The 19082-nt window shown below is 43.3% G+C and overlaps 1 protein-coding gene across 2 annotated transcripts in view; it reads right to left on the minus strand.

The window, feature by feature from the left end:
* The window catches only part of MYO10 (myosin X), a 179115-nt gene that overhangs the window by 45263 nt on the left and 114770 nt on the right, over window positions 1–19082 (minus strand). For both annotated transcript variants that reach the window (XM_081131248.1, XM_081131247.1), the window contains one exon: window positions 16824–16904. In XM_081131248.1, the coding sequence (XP_080987374.1) occupies window positions 16824–16904 (81 nt within the window). The remainder of the gene's footprint in view (window positions 1–16823; window positions 16905–19082) is intronic.

Consider the following 19082-nt stretch of genomic DNA (forward strand, 5'->3'; position numbering starts at 1 on the left):
CGCTCCTGTAACGCTGCACTCACCTCCCCGGGTGAAGGAGCCCGCGGGATGGGCCACCGCCACCACGGCCGCACCAGCCGGCTTCAGGTAATCACCAGGTGGACAGGCCGGTGCGCTCTCTTGCTTTAAGGTATTTGAATTCAGAGACAAAAATCTTCCAAACACACCTTTTAAGCGAGAATACAGGAAGAAAACAGTGGTTCTCAGAGACAAGTAAAAAGCCAACTTAGGAAAGAGGAATTGGAACTGCCACAGAAAGCGTGAAAAATAAAAATAGCACCTCAGAAAAATCCGAGCCAAAAACCAAAGAGATGTCAGCTATTAGAGTCTAAGGCCATCGGATTGATGTTAGCTGAGAGCCAGAAGGGGCTTGAGGCCCTTGACGCAGGAAAAAAGGGAGATGAAGCGGCCACTCCCCATCTGCTTAAAAAAATAAAGCCAAGGAAAGTTACCTCTCTGAGAATGGATGTAGCTGATGTATAAATATTCACGAAGATAGGCTGGGGTATCAGAAAATCAAATGGAGAATTTTGCTTGAAAACCGAACCGTTTAATGCAGTCTGCCCTGAGAAAACTGGTAACGTACTGGCAAGTCCTGGGTGGACTCTGCTTTCCAGAAGGAGAAGGAAGGCCAGGTGTGTGTGTGTGGGGGGGGGGGGGGGCAGTTGGTCTGCGTGGCTTCCTAGGACCCCTTTCTTGTGCTTATTCATGCATTGAAGTGGACGTTGGCGAGTCACGATGGGCAATCAGCCAGCCTTAGACACAGCCAATATCTGTTCCATATAAATGAGGAAAACCACCCCATGTTCCACTGAGCAGCTGGGAGTTGCTAGGAAACCGGAGGTCAGGCGATGCTCGGAGGCCAGGTGATTCCCACCCGGGGCCTGGAAAGGACGCGCTCGTGGAGCACCCTCAGCACCACAGCAGCCAGACCCCAGCCCAGGCTTAGACCCGCATGCCCCTGGGTGTGAAGTAACCCGCCTGCTCGCTCATCTGCAGCCTGGCACTTTTCTTCGAGACACTGTGCCCGAGAATTAGTATGACAGAAAGTTTTAAGTTGAAGGCTACTTCAGCTGACTCAGCAAAATGGTAAAATATAAAAACTGATAGAGAATAAACGTGCTCCTAAATCCACTAAGACACAGGAAACGCACGTGACAATAAAACACTGTCTCCTCGCCCGCCCTCAGAATAACATATTCCATCCACATCTTTAGTGATCCAGTTGATATTACCTAACTTTGACAGCAGTCCCCGTTCTCGGACGTAAAGGACAGTTTCAGGGTCCTGCTAATCCTGTCTCCACACATTCATCTTTCTCTACAACCCCAAAATGAATGTACGTCCCTCATAAATCTTATTGGAGGGTATGGTGCTGAGTTCAGTCAGTGGGGGAGCAAGTTCAAATGACGAGCCGCAGGAGGACATGAGCACCTTTACGCTGGGACAGCCACACCGTGAGCATCAGCGGTCTGGGCCATGACCCATACGCTGCCTCCCTATAATGACAAATATAATTGTTATTTATTAGCCACCATGACCATCAGTGGCCACGGTGTGCCAGAATCTGAGCTCCAGTTTTACAGAGAGGACCACAGTCAAGCCCCTGTAACCATCCTAAAAATGGGTGTTCTGTCCTTACTCCACTGAGGAGAAACTGAGTTTTTAAATGACAGACCCGTGGCTGGTGAAAGGCGGTGGGACAGCATTTCCTGTAAGGCTTCACCCAGTCTACCATGAGACACGGCCTCCCGGTACATCTCCATCAATCACTGTAATCCAGAGACATTTAAAGAGCAACCTGTAGTATCAGCCCATTAACCACAGGACAGGCCACCTTCTTCCTGCAAGTAGCAACAAAATCAACTTGCTCTCTGAGAAATAGGAAAGCTTTATGCCATTAGCCCTGGAACATGTAGAAAAACAGGTCCAAGTTCAACAATTGCTACAGCATCACTGGGCTGGGTGTGATGGGTTGAGCGTTGAATTTGAGTTTAAATTCTGTGATTCAGGCAACAAAACTAGGGGACCACGCCACATGGGACCGGTGAAACAACACCGGTCCCATGTGGCGTGGTCCCCCAGTGCTTAGAAACACTGGCGAACTCTAAAAACCCTCCTCAACCTGTCCTGAGTTTCCCCTCATCAATGATTTGGCCTCGTGAGCTGTGATCTGAGGCCAGGCAGCGATATAGGAACAGAAACAGAAATAATTCAGACATGATCTGTTCACCTCTCCATTCCTTTGTAGATGTTTGCACCTACCCTTCAATACAGGTAATACTCACCGTCAGAGGGTCTATTCATTACACCTACACATCAGTGCCCCCTCTAGGCTGCACCCTGAAACCTGTGTTTTAGGCATGCTTGCTTACCAAAACAACCAGAACAAAGAACAAAAAAGCCTGGGTACCCAAGCCAGTTGCTAAAGGCCCTTCAAATATTCCCAACTCGCCTTCTCATACTTTAGATGAACATGTTGTAACAAGGAGAGTGGATGTGCTGTGGGCAGGCCAGGTGAGTAATGGGGAACAAGCGGCAATTGTACTGCAGTCAATTTGTTAAAAGAGCCCGAGAAGGGAAAGGCTTTAACTGTCGACACTGGCAGGGCCCCAAGTCTGCGTGAACCGGGAACTGCCTCCAGCACAGCTCCAGACAGTAGGGGCTCCTGAGCAGAAGTGGCCTACTTGCCAATGCAAGGGGGCTCCGAACAGTGGCTGGTCTGAGAGGTGGTCAGTTACATCCAACTTTGCAGTCTTCTAAACCTTCCTGCACCTTTCATACCACTAGCCCTGAGGACTAACAGGCTGTGTTCAGAGTCCTGGAAATCCAAATCAAGTGATGTCATGACCAGGTCCAACCTGTCCTCCCACCTCGGCACAGGACTGCATTTCCCTAATTTGCAAGGTATCTCCGATTAAGAGGCTCTAAGAGCTCCAACTGTGTGGTCCAATATAAATTGAACAGTCTAAGCCTTCTTGGAATTGATGTCATATAGTCAGTGAGTCAAATATATAGGCCAGTGTTTCAGAGTTAATACCAAAACAAACAAACAAACACACAAACAAAGGAGAAAGCGAGAAGGCGCCAGGCCAATTTTCCTTCTGCCATTTCTCAAGCTACAATTAACCTATTAAATTTTACCCTTAGCACTAATTATCTTGTGGGATTTATTTATTAATTGGCTCAGCAAACTGTCTTAGTTTTTTCTACTTGTGTATTATGATAACCTCAAACTGTCCCATCGAAACAATATCAAGGTATGCCTACAAAGATTTCATATTCCAACCCGTGTGTCCTTTGCCTACCAGTCCAAAGCTGAAAAACCAGTTATCCAAATTTATTAGAGACTTTAAAAAAATCGTCACTAAATAGTATCTAAAACATTTGTCACTAGTGAAGTTTTCACCATGGTAAACACACAGAAGAGCGTGTGTGTGTGTGTGTGTGTGTGTGTGTGTGTGTGTGTGTGTGTTTGGGGGGTAGATGCTACAATACTTTTAACGGGGACACTTTTCTTTCATTTCATTAAGGCAAACGTTGAGTGTATCACACTATAATTCCAAAGCTAAACAGCATTCCCTTTTAAGTGAAATGCTGGCAAATGAAGCATGTGGCACCCTTTAATGAGCTGTTTTGTCCTTTCAGAGTGGCTGAAACTAGGACAGCCATTCATTTGAGAAAGTGGATAGCACTGAGCAATTACGTAATCCTGCAGGGCACGCTGCCGGGAAGGGAGCCCAGCCCCCACCCCAGCCCCAATTAAAAATTTCTACTACTACTTACTAGGAAAGGAAATAATAATATATGTTTAACTTAATGACTCAGGACATCTGGAAAATGTTAAATGCTACTCAATTTTCTATTTTCACCATATATTCAATAGTAAGACACAAGGTTCAAAGCCCTAACAAGCACTATAATAAAAATTGAACTGCACATAGATGCCATTTTTACTGAGCAAAGGAAAGGAAAAACCAAAAACAAAACAAGAAATAATCAGCACTGACACCTTCCTTAATCCAGTGATTTTCAACATGGGGCAGTTGTGTCCCCTGGGGCATGTTCGGTCAGGTCTGGAGACACCTGGGGGAGGGGACTGTTGCTGGTGTCCGGGCTGCTGCTACACATCCTACAACGCCCAGGACAGTGTTCTCAGCACAGAAATGTCCCATCCAAAATGTCAATGGTGCCAAGGCTGAGACACTCTACTATGACCAGATAAATAAGAAAATGGTTAAATGAGGAGGAAAGGAAAGAATGTGAAATAGAATTATGAAAACATTTCAATTTGAAACCCTGGCCAGGTGATGCAGACCAGCAAAGAACTAGAAGTTCAGAGAATTAGAAACAAAGTAGGTTACAAAATGAGACCATGAGGCCACGGCTTAGAGGAGGGTTTGGGGCTGGGAAAGCACAGGGGATGGGTACTCACCTAGGCGGAGGGCGGGAGGAGAGGGGTGCGCATTCCTTCAGAAATGGGACAGGTGCGGGAAGAACCTGAGGCTGCGCCTCCACCCGGGGAACCAGTCAGGGGCGAGACGGGAGGAGAGAGGCCCGTCAGAGAGGTGCCAGGAAGGAGGCGGTGACTGCTAAAGTCACAGCCTGGGGGTGGGGGTGGGGATAGGAGGGCCTGGCAGAGCACACTCCCTCCGCCCTCCGCCTAGGTGAGAACCCGTCCATTAAGCTTTCTGCGAGAGAGAGGCCGGGGCTGTTTTGATGGCATAGCATTAGGAGTAAGAAAATGGGCAGGGGGGACTCTTTTTAGAAATGTTTGGTTGTGAAAAGAAGACTGTTCGAAGGAAATCCGTTTCACTCCCACCTGCCCTCCCTTTATATGTGTGTGTGTGTATATATATGTGAAATATATATGAGATTAAAATATATACATTAAAATATATGATACATATAAAATATATGTGACATATATGATATAAATATATAACATCATATGTGTATGATATTAAAATATTTAGATGTACTTAATGCAAAGAGAGTGTGAGCAAGGAGATGGAATCCAGGAGAAGGAACTTGTAACAGCACAAGAGAAAAAAGTCTGATGGAATACGGTCCCAGGGAAGCAAAAAATAGGTTAAATCAAGAAGACAGAATGAGACTGCCCTTCAGAAATGCTGCAACAACTTAAGCTCCCAGCAGCGGAGTACACCAATGGTAGTTTCTTAACCATTCACAGACCCTGGGAAGTGTTCTTAAAAAGCAACACAAAACCAAACAACTTACTCAGTCTTCACATTGGCAAAGGTATCTCACCATTTTAAGTTTCATTTCTTTGATTATACCATTGAAGTTGTCAGGTTATCTTTCATTTGTATTTCACCATTTGGAAACTTCTCATTTATGTGCTTCACTCATTTTCCCACTAAAACATGTTATTTTCTTATTGATTTGTAAGGGCTCTTTATTTATTGAGGTTATAAAGCCACTGTTATACATGTTGCAAAAAACTTTTCCTGCTTGTTGTTGCCTTAATGAAGAGCAGTTTGGCCGAGTGTGTATTTATATATTAAAGTCACAATGTGCATGCTCTGATTTAGCAAATAAACTTCTGAGAATTTACCTTAAAGAAACAGTCTTGAATGTGCACAGATATTTATATACATAAGTAATATAGCGACACTGTTTAAAACAAATAATGAAAATAATCCAACAATAGAAATCTGAATTTAAAGTATAGCCACTAATAGAATTCTATAGTCATGAAAAAAAGCACAGGAATATTTTAAGATTATAGTAAGTTTTTAAAAAAAGAAGTAAATTATAAGTTTAAGGTAGACTATGACCCAAATGTAAAGAAAAATGTATACATACAACACAATGTAAACAGGATTGTCTCTGGGTGGTGAAATTATGGGTAATTGTAATTTTAAGGTTTTTGTTATTTTGCAAAGTTTTATAATCAATAAGTATTGCCTTTTTATTGGGAAGGGGTGGAGGCAAAACCCAATAAGTCTTGTGGTGGTGTTTTTATTATTGTTACTATTTATTGTAGTAGTATATTTGAGTATCAGAAAGAATATGAGGAAGGAACAGGACCTCCCCCAGGGTTAAAGGCCAGCACAGTGAAATGCAGAGGTGCACAAGGCCTTCCCGAGGCTCGGAGAAGCCCCAGGGAGCTTAGCCACTGAGCTGAGCACAATCTCAAACCCAGCCCTTTGTCCCAGGGTCTTCAAGGGGAACCGCAGCTTTTGGAATTGGACTTTTGTAAGGCTGCTGGGTGAGCAGGGGTGGGTTTTTGAATGAAGTCACCCATTAATGAGACCATGGGGCTGCCAGTGAAAATTCTAACACAGGGCCACTTATGCTAGAGATCAACAACAAAAATTGCAGTCTGCACAGGAGAGATGGATGGGCTAGTGCTGGGATTCTGACTGGGTGCTATTCACAGGGTTCATCAGGATCAGCCCAAGTAAAATGCACAGCCACAGGAATGCAGTGAGGAGGCCGTGGCTACCGTCACAGGGGCACAGCGGAAAACGTTCACCCCGTTTCACCAGCTAGCACCTCCCGGGAGGGAAGCAAGCAAGGCAGACTGAGGAGGTGGCTATAAAGGCACAGTCTTCCTGAATGTACCCTTTAACATGCCATGGTACTCATCAGAGAGAGTGAAATATTCCTCATCAGAGAGTGAGTGTATCCATAGCTCAAGGCCTCTTGCAAATAGCAACGAGAGGCAGAAATACAAGGTACTTTCCCAGGACTTACTCTCAGCCTTTCTCTTACGATGGTAACTAATTTTATGTGGGATTAAATAATTACTCTTAACATTTTAAAATCTGATGGTAAAAGTAAAACATTCTAACATTTGGTTTTCCCTTAGCACTACAAATTATCTCAATGAAAGCAGATTGCATGCTAAATACCAGTCAGACACAATAGTATTCGTTTCTTTTAAAATGTAACTCAATTTAATATGAAAGACCACCTTCACATTTAAAACTGTTACACCCTTAAAAGGCACTTTTAGCAACTGAATAGAAATCAACTGAACACATTCATTTGTTCCCCAGAGGAAGAGATTAGCATTTCAGTCTCTCTTTATTATGTTCTTTTCTTTGGAGACATCTACTTTGGGGAATCAGGGAATCTCCACAAAATGTGCCTTATCAGGTTTCTCCAGGCAGATTGCAAAATGCCGGCATGTGTAAACTCGCTTGAAACAAGCACGTAGATTCAACAGATGACCACTCAGCTCCAGTAACTTCTCCCCATCCCCATACTTGTGCAGAAACCAGTTTATAATGCAATTTACAAAAGGTGATTATTTTTGTGCAGGTTTCTTCATAGTCCTATAAAGCACAAGGCAAGGAAAAGCTGCACAACTGCAGTGTATAAACTTTTAGAGAAATTGTTTGAAATAAAAACAAAAGAAACTACCACTGGCAATTTCCCCTGCACCCTAACATGAAAGGTGATTTTTTTCCCCATAGGTGAATCCCTTCTCAAAAACAAAAACGAACTGCAGATCAATGCCTTATCTAATACATGTATCACATCCTTAATTTTCACAAAGCACTGGTCGTTCAAACTCTAAACGCAATCAAAATCAGCACTTACCCGTGTGTTTAGAAACTAGACGCTTCTGGTGCTCACAGAGACGGCAAAACCTGTTCCCCTGAGGTTTAAAAAAACTCCTCTGCAAAATTTTATACTATCGCGTTCATTGCAAGGTACACACAACTTTTAAGCAGTGCAAGTAAGCATAAAAGCCCTACCTTGGGTTTCCTGTCCCCCCTTCAGTTTCTGTCCACCGTGAATGGCTGCATCGTTAGCAGTCCAGACTAGGAGCATCTGAGCCGACAGACACAAAAACGGGCTTTCTTTAGCCGCCTGGTGTTCCCAGTCCTTTATGTGGTGTCTTGGGCTCTGCCAGCTTAATTCATTCCTGACTCTACCGAAAGGAAGTCCAGCCTGGAGAGGCTGGCGGGGTAGCAACTGCCGAAGACACTTGTCACTGGGGGAGCAAACCAACCACCTTCTCCGCACCGACAAACGTGCAAAGACGTCCGAAGGTGCAAAGAATCTTGATTTTATAAGATGACCTATTATTTAAATAAAAAAAAAGGCTCCTGGACAAAAATCAAGCAAATGTGACCCGGGAAAGTCTGCCCTGAGAACAACAGTCTTCCCTGGAGCGGAGCTTCATTTATGGCTATTTATCCTGGTCTTTACATAGCGCTGCTGAATAGTTGCTATGACAACTCAGTAAACAGGATTCGAGTGACCACTGAGGGGTTTAGTGGCATTGTTTTCTTTGGGGAGAATGGTAGCGTTAATGCTTCCTTGACTAAAATTTCCTGAAAAAGCAGAGCTCCTTTTTCAGGTGCTCTGTACATGATAGTCTCAAAAATCAAAGATGCTGGCTGTGGGTGCTCCAGTTACGGGGCGACAGGACACGTGAGGGGCATTCGGAAAGGCAGGAGGAACTGTCAGGAAGGAGGTGGAGGAGATGGAACCGTCTGGAACGGCTGTCAGCTAACTGAATGCAGGGAGGAGTCGCAGGGGCTGATAACCCAGACAGTTCTAAAAACCCCAGCTCCCTATGCTTTTTCCTGCCCATTTTTTCATTTAGTCTCTTCTATATAACACAATATCATTCACATTTTGTCGGCTACAATAAAACTTCCTTCTCAATGCTTCACCTCTGGCCAATCACAAACTGTCCTACTCCTATGAAAAATATTACTTAAAAGATGTTAATCTTATTGTGAATAGCGCGTGAACTTTGGGCATTTGGACACATCATGATGGTAGGCAATTGGCAAAAATCAAAGAACCACTCGACGCCATGAACTTTAACGTTAACTCTGTGCTTTAGTACTGGTTCACTAACGATGACAGATGTACCACACTAATTCAAGGTGTTAATAACAGGAGAAGGGGTGTGTGTGTGTGTGTGTGTGTGTGTGTGTGTGTGTGTTGGAGGAGAGAGTGATAGAAGAATTCTACTGTATGTTCACATATTCTGTAAACTCTAAAATTTCTAAAAACAAGTCTACTAATTTAAAAAACTTGAAATAAAAATGTTCATCCCATAACAATTTCAAGGACTAAAGGAATCTTTTTTTTTTTTTAAAGCCAAAGCTAATTACAATCTGTCAAAGATAGTATGATTTAAAACTGAACCCAAATAGGAAAAGGCCTGGCAACAATCTTAGAAGTATTTCCTGTGATTCAGCTGAAATCGAGCAGTAAACCTGTGAGGATGATGTGAGCTGTAAATTTGTTGACCATATTGTCCACATTCAAACATATAGCTCAAGTATGAACTATTTCACACGGTCGAATGTAGCTGGTTGCATGTCCACATCACCTCATTTAAAAACTGCTCCCCTAGGCAGGCGCTCTCGTTCCACATACTGGAGAGACGAGGCAACAATCCCAAGGCCACCCGACTGCTCAGTGACAAGAGGCTGGACAGAAACCCAGGCGCACACCTTCCATCTATTTCTAGTTCGTCCCACTGTTTCCTGCACCTGTGCGTCTTCAGTGGCCTCCCACACTCACAGGACTGTGGTGCATCCTAACATGTGACCCAAGCACCTCCTCAGGCCCTTGTCTCAGTGGCAATGGAGCAGAGCCACCTATGTCCTTGGCGTGGAGCACGAACGACCTAGTTACTCAGGTTCTGCAGGTAATCCCACAAGGGCATGGAGGGAGAGGGGCTGGGGGCAACGGGGGGTGGAAAAACAGTCACAGAGGAAGGAACAGAATAGATAAACATGAATGAGGCACGCACAGTCAGTAATAAGACAGGCAAAGCTCTACAAAACCCAGGTGCCCCCAAGAGCTTTGAGACTCTGTACCATCGTGTGTTGATGTTCGAACAAAAATTATGAGATAACGTTTTGCTCAGGAGGGTGTTTACAAGAGCAGGGAAATGTACATTTATTAAGGGTTTAAAAATATTTGACACACTCTTAGGAATGAATAGGTGTCTGACATTTCATTTTAATCTTCAATGACCAGATGAAAATCAGTGAATTGATGTGGGATGGGAGTACGGGTTTCTCCTTCAGTGCCAGCGAGACCTTTCCCATAAACAGTCAGGTCTTAAAAAATCACCACCACAGGCTGCTTCAGGTGTTAGGAAACAGTAAATCCTCCGTCCCTGAGGGTTATTTAGGAAGACGATTCTTCTCTGTCATATTTAAAGGTGATAAACAGACCATGTTTCATTCTTTTTTAAAATAAAGTTATTTTTTAATTTTAATTTTTTTTTTCAAGGATAGTTTACTGATTTTTAGAGAGAAAGGAAAAGGGGAGAGGAGAAAGAAAGAAACATTGATGTGAACACAAAAAAATCAATCGGCTGCCTCTTCTACCCACCCCCCTACCGGGGATCAAGCCCACAACCTGGGCATGTGCCCTGACTGGAGTGGTTGAACCAGCAACCTTGTGGTGCACAGGATGACACCCAACCAACCGAGTCCCATTGGCCAGGGCTCATCAGTTCTTAATGCCAAAATCTTGCCATCGCGATGTGCCTGAAACTGGCAAGTGTCTATGATTTGCTGACATCCCAATAGCCATCCCGACGTAATTCAATACCTGGGTATGTGCGAATTTCATCACAGCTTTTCATTCTATCTTGGCAAATTCTGGGCACATTACTCCCATTGAATATGGCTGTCCTTTCAATGTCGTCAAAATATTCGTGAAACCAGATAGTTTTTTATCTGCAGAAAGGCCTGGAAACAGAGGTGTGACTGTGATATAAGAGAAGCAAATATTTGTGGTGGAGGAATGACCTCTGTGGGGTCCAGAAAGAGCCACTCCAAGAGGGGCCTCAGTGGTATGCAGATTACTTTGACCTAAAGGCAATTTTAGCTTCAGGCTCAAAAGACATCTCTCTTCATCCCCCTTATCTACCTAGAAGAACTTGAATTAGAGGCTCTGCCCTAAGAGTTTGTAACAGGTAACTTCCTTTGACCCCTCCATAGAGCAGGCAAACTTCTATTTACAAACCGTCTGCTCTTTTGGTCGTCCTGAGATGACCTTTGAAGGCTCCTGAGGCGCCTCACCACATCCCAGCTCAGGGTGTCTAATATGCTTCAACCGCCCTTCCTATCTCTGAACCTCTCCTGCATGTGGGGTCTCTGACCCACACATGTATGAGGGATCCCTGTGCACGTGAGATTCAATTTCATTTCTCTTGTCAATCTGTCTCCTCTTAACGTGATCATTTGGCCAGCCAAGAAAACCAGAGGGAAAGGGGAATTTTTCCCCTTTCCTATATCTCCCTCTTCCATACTTTCTGCAAATCACCAACTAAGAGCTGAGTGCAGCATCGAGCCCTGGCTTAGTAGGCAGAGCTCCTGCTTCCACAGTGGTACATAAATAAAGGTGCATTTCACCACCATGGGAGTCTTAGAGTCAATAACATATGGAAACAGAGCAACGCCTTAACTGACTGATGTACACTTCCAAAAAGTTCAATCAAAAGGCAAAAATCCAGTGCTTCATCTTTCAGTTTAAACCCTTGTTATCTGACAAATTCATACTCCAGACTTTCTTGCCCAGTCATGGCAGGTAACAAAGGCTCTGGGTGACCCCATTTAGATATCTGAGAATCTGACTTGAACGCACCAGCCCCAACTTGAAGATGTGTTTGTGAATGAGCCTCTGGTGCTGTGCTTGGCTGTTCCAGAAGGGTTTTGAATCCTAGGGGAAGCCTCTGAGAAGGGGTCAGTTGTGAGAGGTAGACAGGGAGAAGTAGTGCACTGACACAGAGAAATACTGACCTACAGACATGTCCTGTAGACACGTCCCTGGAGTAATGTCCAACTACACAAATTAAAGATTACCCAGAGGTGAAAATATGCCAAAAATAAAATAAATGAACTAGAATGGCACCTGTGGCAATAAGGATTAAAGAGCGCAGGAAGTCAAGCACTCATACACCATGAGGATCTCTCCAGTGTCCTTTTATGAGCAATTTGATCCAACATTTACTGAGCACACGCGACAGCCTGGACACTGAGCCAGGCAGCGGGGCGCGACTATGCACAAGGCAGGCCCTGCAAAGCGGCGCTGGTCACGGTCCTCTCTATGGAACACTGTACTCCGCAAACAGGATCCGGGTAAAGAGACCAAAGCCTAAAACAAAATGCCAAGGGTTGCTGGGATAAAGTTCAGGAAGGCAATGAGAAATAAGGTGAATAAAATGACAGAAAATAATAGAGGAAGAATAAATATCGCACAAAAATTCAAGGTAGTTCATATACCACATTATCATCAGACCTTTTTACAGAAACGTTTGGTCTTTAAGGCCACCCCCCCCCCCCAAAAAAAAGCCTAGACAAAAATGGCAGGCAGCACCTGGATCACACAAATATGACTCCTGAGGATTAAGTGTGATCAATTCGTTAATTCAGTCTTCAAGTCTTTATGCCTCTGGAAACAAAAGGCTCATGTTTCCCCCATGCGTGCACATCGTTCCACTTCCTGCGTGGTCGGCCGTCTAGGGTGCTGTCCCAATGAGGGACCAGGTCTGATGTCAACAGTGGCGGTGTGAAGGCAGGGACGCGGGTCATCAGGATTTACTTAAGTGCAGAACGCTGGCATTCCCTGACTTTCCTCCAAGACTTCTGTGTGAAGCCCTAACAGCCTGTGTCTTACAGAGACAGCGCTCAACACAAGGGCCAGTCCTGGCGGGTGGCTCAGTGGGTTGGCGTGTCTCCCACACACCAAAAGGCTGCGGGCTCCATCCCCAGTCAGGGCACGTAAGGGAGGCAACAGAGGCTGTTTCTCTCTCACATCGATGTTTCTCTCCGCCTCCCCCTCCTTTCCTCTAAAAACAGAAAAATCAATAAACATATCCTCTGGTAAGGATTAAAAAGAAAAAAAAGGCAAGGGCCAAGCCTACATCTCCAGCTTCATTCTCCTCGACATCCCTTGTTCTAGCAAATACGACTGCTGTCCACCTCACAGGCCTCATGGACTCCCTCCTCTGGGGCCTGGTCTCAGCCCCCCCTCGGTGTGGCCATCCCTCTGCTCTCTCTCCCCTCTCCTTTTAAATAAACTCTCCTCCAAGGGGCCCATCTTCTGGAAGCCTTCCTCCACCAGCTCCCAGGCGAGAGAAAGCGCCTCAGGTGACTCCGGTCCTGCCTCTGTGAGGAAGCCTGGCAGAAGCTCTGAGGATACTGTTCCATAGGGTTCAAAATGTAGAGACACTGCTGCTGGAATCCCGTATGTTCCCCCTGTGGCACCTGAGTGCTCCACGCGTCAAACCTGCAGACAGTGGAGCCACAGGTGGGGCCCTGCCTGCTCCTGCAGGAGGTGGCCGGGCCTCACGTGGGGCTGCAACTCCAGACAGCCAGTTCTCACACCTGGGAGGGTTTGCCTGATACGGATCGGTCTGTCCCCTTCTTTAATTCTGTCCTGTACCTCCTCAGGGTTTTTCTGAGGAATGTTAATGACAGACTTTTCTGACTGGAACTCATTCGCTAAAATACCAGGCACAGAGGGAGGCAGGAGGGACAGGAAAGATCACAGGCCCTGGGACACCCTTGGGGAGAAGTTCTGAGGAGGCAGAGCAGGTTTCCTTCCATACAGAACTCTGCTGGGCTTGGTTTGGGCACTTTAGCCCACTACTGCCTGAGCAAATACAAAAGAAAAAAGCTAACTGGCCACCTCGTCAACTAAAAACCATCTAGGGGGGAAGTCTGTTCATTGCAAACTAAAAATTCTGGGTCAAGTGGAGGATTATATTCTTCAGTGCTATCTAAGGCACAGCACTGGATCAAGAGGTGTGCTTCTTTTACTAATTCACTTTATAACTGAGCACCAGTTAGCTATGAGTTGTCTGAAAAAAAGAAAAAAAGCCCACCTATCACTATAATTGGACTGAATTGTTCCAGCACTTAGTTGTATTCTCCCTGCGTGCACCTGTTTCTCAAAGCAAAATACAAACACCCCATAACACCCCACAAAGGAGTTCCAGGGGCTGGAGGCCCCAGTGCCCGGTCTGAGCTGCGCGCACTCGCCTAGAACGGGAGGCAGCCTATCCGGACAGCCTGGGGCCCCCCTGCAGCCGTGTGCGCGCCCACACTCGCCAGGCCACTGGGGGAGTCTTGCATATGCTGGGCATGGTCCTAAAAGCACAAAGCAGCTACTTCGCTGTTTCTAAGGCCACTGTTCTCCAGGCCATGGACTCTAGAGCTGCTGTTCTTATTCCTTTCTGGTCTTAGAATTGCCCCCCCAAAAACCCTGTAAAATCTGCCCAAACCCATGATCCATGTTTCAGAATGATACACAAAATGCCTCCACACACATGTATTTGAATAAATGCTCTCAAAACCACAATGAACGACTCAGTTGAGTAGGGGAGGTGGCCACATCCCTCCGTGTGGGAAATGCACACGTCCCATCTCTGGGGTTAAGGAAGGCAGCAAGATTTTCCCTGTGAAACTTCCAGAGGCATCTATCTTGGATAAGACAGTAGTCATAGGGAACTCCAAATGAGGGCTGTTTACATACATGTCATGTGACATAATCACCAGTAACACTCCGTATTTTCAGTGGGACCAAATGAAGGCTGAGGGCATCATAATTTAGTATCTCTATATTCTAATTAGCATCTTCACACTTAAAACTCACACCTACATCTCAGGCCTCAGACAAGTCAGTTCTTGTGTCTGTGCCTTTACTGCCTGGGTGTCTTTAAAATGCTACCGAAGTATTTGTCGAAGTCTCTACAGCCCATCTCTCTTGGTGTGTTATGAATAAGTGTCTGCCCCAGGTCAAGAGAAAGGGTTGTGAAGCTGACACAAATGAAAGTAGGAGTTTTGGCTGGATCATTTTTTTAAATGCAAAAAACCAAAGCAACTGGGCACAATCAAATCCCAGCAAGGAAAAATAAACATCAGAAAGAGTAATTTCTTCCCTATTCTGGCTGCTGAATAGTTTTCAGCTCAAGAGGGCCTAATTTCAAAAGCTATTACAATTTTTTTTTAAAATCAAAAGCCATTACAATATAAAAGAATTCCTATCCTTATAATAATGCTGAGATAGCAGGTCCCCCATTTCATTGAATCTGAGATGCCAATTGCTGGAACATTGCACAAAGAAGAGAGAGCTCCTATAAACTAAGGCTTGCCAAAAGCTGTAAATCCACCCCAAGCTCCAGACCTTCAGTTGGGGAAAAACAGGCATGTTTAAGGATGAAATATGGTAATATCATCTCTGTAATAAAATCAGAAAAGAAATGCTGACAAATGTGAAACAGCTTCTGTAAGTGTAGTATCCCAAATGCAAAGTCCATTTATACTGCCTTGTAAATACTGCCCATTGGGACTACAGAGTGAAATATAAAGCAGCTGGCACGACATACAGTTATGTCTTAACTATTAGTTTCTTATATAGTTTCAAAAAAGTTACGTATTGCTTATGTGTCATTTTTTGTGGTAACCTAAAACATTTTAATGTAAATTTGAAAACCGGGAAGATGGGTTACTGTTTAGACAACCAGAAGAGATGCACGTTAAATTAATCATCACAGATCTGCTATGTAAGACGAGTCTCGACCACCTTAATGCCAAATTCTCACCACCCAGTCAGGTGACAAACTGAACAGGTTACTCTTCAATAAAGAGAACATGCACTTTTGCCTTCCGAGAAGACAGAATTCAATACTGTGATTCTTACAAATAAACATCTTTAAATTGTAAATCAGGAATCACTGTAATATTAAGTTAAAGGCAATTGGTAACTGATATAAAAAGATCTAGCCTCAGCCTCGATATCAGAATGTAACACAAGTCTCACAGGACGCAGTTCAGGTCAGATTCCTTATCTTAATCCTTATGAGGATGACATCAATTTTTCAACTTGACATTACTATCTTGTGGGGGTTTTCCTCTCTTCAGGGGGGTTACTAAGAGCTGATATTCACCAAATCAAGATAATTTCAAAAATCTTTTTAAAATATGTTTTTATTGATTGTTATTTTATTTATTTATTGAGAGAGAGAGGAAAGAAGAGGGAGAGAGGGAGAAACATTGATGTGAGAGAGAAACAATCGGTTGCCTCCTGCACGCACCCAGACTGGGGACTGAACTGGAAACCTGGGCATGTGCCCTGACCAGGAATCAAACCACTGACCTTTCGGTACACGGGACAACACTCAACCAACTGAGCCACACCAGCCAGGGCAATAATATCAATTTTTTAACAACAATCTAAGGCAAGATGCCCATTTTAGCCCCAGACTCAGCAACTGCATCTATATCTAATACAAAATTTTCTTTGTTTAAATAGCTTTTCCTTTTAAAATTCACATTGTTTCTCATCAGGATATGGCATTGAAAAGCTAAAATCTCAGAGCCTAGACAAGAAAACTCATGATGATAACCTTTCAGGAATGTTCAAATCAGTTACGACCACCTAAAGTCCTTAAAGCACAAAATACAGACTCTTTTTTAACAACATTTAACAACAAAGCAAAAGAAAATAAAACAAACTGGAAAATCAACCACAAAAAATACAGCAACTATTTCTTCTAAAATAGAAGCTTGCCCAGGAATTTCACATCAAATGCTTAAAAATAAAAAAGTGAAGGCTTTACAATGTTTCCTTTTCAACTAGATTTCTCTAAAGCTTAATGGCATCATTCAAAAGCAGACAAATAGGCCCAAGAGACAAAGGGAATTTTTCCATTCAGCAATGTTAGGTTATAATAATGCCACATACATCTCCAACAATCTATAATGAAAGGACTTTGGAGAAACCCAATCTGTGAGTAACCACCCTAGGAGGCAGTGTCCTCAAAGACAGGGTCTCGGTCTAGAACTGGCCTGTCTTACCTTCTGCATGTTTGGCTTGACACAGCGAACAAAGAAAGGATTAGAGGAGCTTAGCGTTGCCATTAAGGAATGCAGTGAGTCCTAACAGAAAGAAAAAAGAGTATATGTTGATTTAGTCTCTTAGTACGTCATTCTTTAAATTTCTCAGCACCTTAGACATTTATCAGAAACAAATTTTTAAGAACCCAATGTAAATCACAGGAATAGGAATAGTCATTATTTTTAATCATCTCATTCTAATATAAAATAAAGCAAAGATATTACAATTCATTGTCACAGAAATGATTTCACAGTACAGTATACAAAATTCATTTGTCACTTTCTTAAAATAGTTCCGTTAAAAAAAACTATTCTGTTAAATCAGCAAAAAAAGCATAGAATATTTCAGTGGTTAGCAGAGAAAACCTTAGGAGTATGCATTCTCCCACTAGAGTTATTTCTCCTGACTCATTATTTCCATCAAAATGACAGCCTCTACCAACCCTTCGCTGGTCTTGGACCTCCAACCTCCACTCTTACCTTCAAATCACCAGGCAGGTCAACCTTCTGTAATACTGCTTTCTTTCTTTTTTTTTCTTTCTAGTTTTTTTATTGTGAATTTTTAACATTTACCAAAGCAGACAGCATGTAATGTATACTCACTCATCAGCTTCAGCTCATGGCTAATCCCATTTCCTCTGATCCCTGTCTCCGTCCATACCACGCCCACCCCTTGTAGAAAAGCAAATCTGAGACAGTGCATCCCTTCATCCCTCGACATTTCAATATGTGCTATTAAAGGGTAATCACTTTAAAATATATATAGATAACCATGTCCATAGCATCACCCTAAAAAGATCTACTGTGAATTCCTAATGTTAACATTAAAAAGTGCAACTGTCTCAATCAAGCTTCATATTTAAACATTCGACTGTCTCACATTTCATTTTTAAATGCTCTGTTCTTTGAATTAAGAAGGCAAACAAGGTTCATGTATTGTAACTGGTTGATATGTCTTTTAAGTCTCTTTTAATCCATTGATTTCCCCCCTCCATCTCTCTTTTTCCTTCTTACAATCTTGCTGAGGAAACTGGGTTGTCTGCAACACTACATTGATTAGTTACTTCTCTGTTTAGAAAGCTTTAAGTTTTTCACAGATGACAATGTCCTGGCATTCATGGCCCTTCATATACTGGTAGCAATTTAAGTTCATACAGGGTGAATAGTCAGCTGGCCCATATCTATTCACAATCCTCCAGGGACAGGACTCATCACATTCCCGTCTCAGGAAACCTGCTGTCCTTGTCTCGACCTGGTAGGCCCATCCACTCTCTCCCATTTCCCTGATTCCTAGTCCAATTTAATTCCAAAATATCCATAAAGCCTTCCAAGACGACACCAATCTAGAAAAAGAAAGCTCCACTAAGCAAGTAAAAGCTAGGTTTTAGAGTCAGACAGACTTAAGCTTAATTCAAATCCTGTTCAGTCTTCAGAGGGACTGAATGGGTCTCCATTTCTCTAAACCTCAGTTTCCTCATCTATAAAACAGGACAATAATATGTACTTATAAGATTATGAGAGACGTGAACAAGAGAATGTATATAAAGTGATTAGCCCAACAACTGGCACATAACAAGTCTATATAATAAATGGTAGCTATTATTATTATATCCCATCTGTCCCCCATGTGATCGAGTTACCCAGCGCTGTGAGCCGTGCTGGGTGTATCTGGCTCATCACCAATCACACTGCACAACAGACCACACACAGACTCCCACCGATGCACCTAACTGAGTAAATGAGAGCCCCACGGAGGGCAGGGGTTCTAAATGTCTGCTGACTGCCGTGCCTCCGTTTCCCTTCATATTAGGATTAAGTTAGAAAGATGGTCACCATATGTTCTACCTCTAAACTGCATAAAAGGCTTAACATTTAAGATGAAAATGAAAATGGTTCCTGATTTTCCCTGACTTTTAAACATCTTGACAAGGTAACCGACAATGACCTTATTTAAATATATATTTGGTTATTACTCTTAGTTATGATATTGTAAATATACCTGAGAAAAACACAAAAATCCAGACATAGGAAGAAATATACACTATTTTCAGATGATCATCTGAATACAAATCAGAGTGATCCCACGCAGCCAAACACAATCCCACATGGCAATTCTTAAGAACTGCTATTTCATAATCAGAATAAGCAGCTATTTCTTTTTAATAACAACAACAAAAACTACATGTTTTCATCTGGCTCAGAAAAAAAGTGTATTTTATT

This window comes from Miniopterus schreibersii, assembly GCF_964146895.1.
Source record: "Miniopterus schreibersii genome assembly, chromosome: 3".
Taxonomy (NCBI): Eukaryota; Metazoa; Chordata; class Mammalia; order Chiroptera; family Miniopteridae; genus Miniopterus; species Miniopterus schreibersii.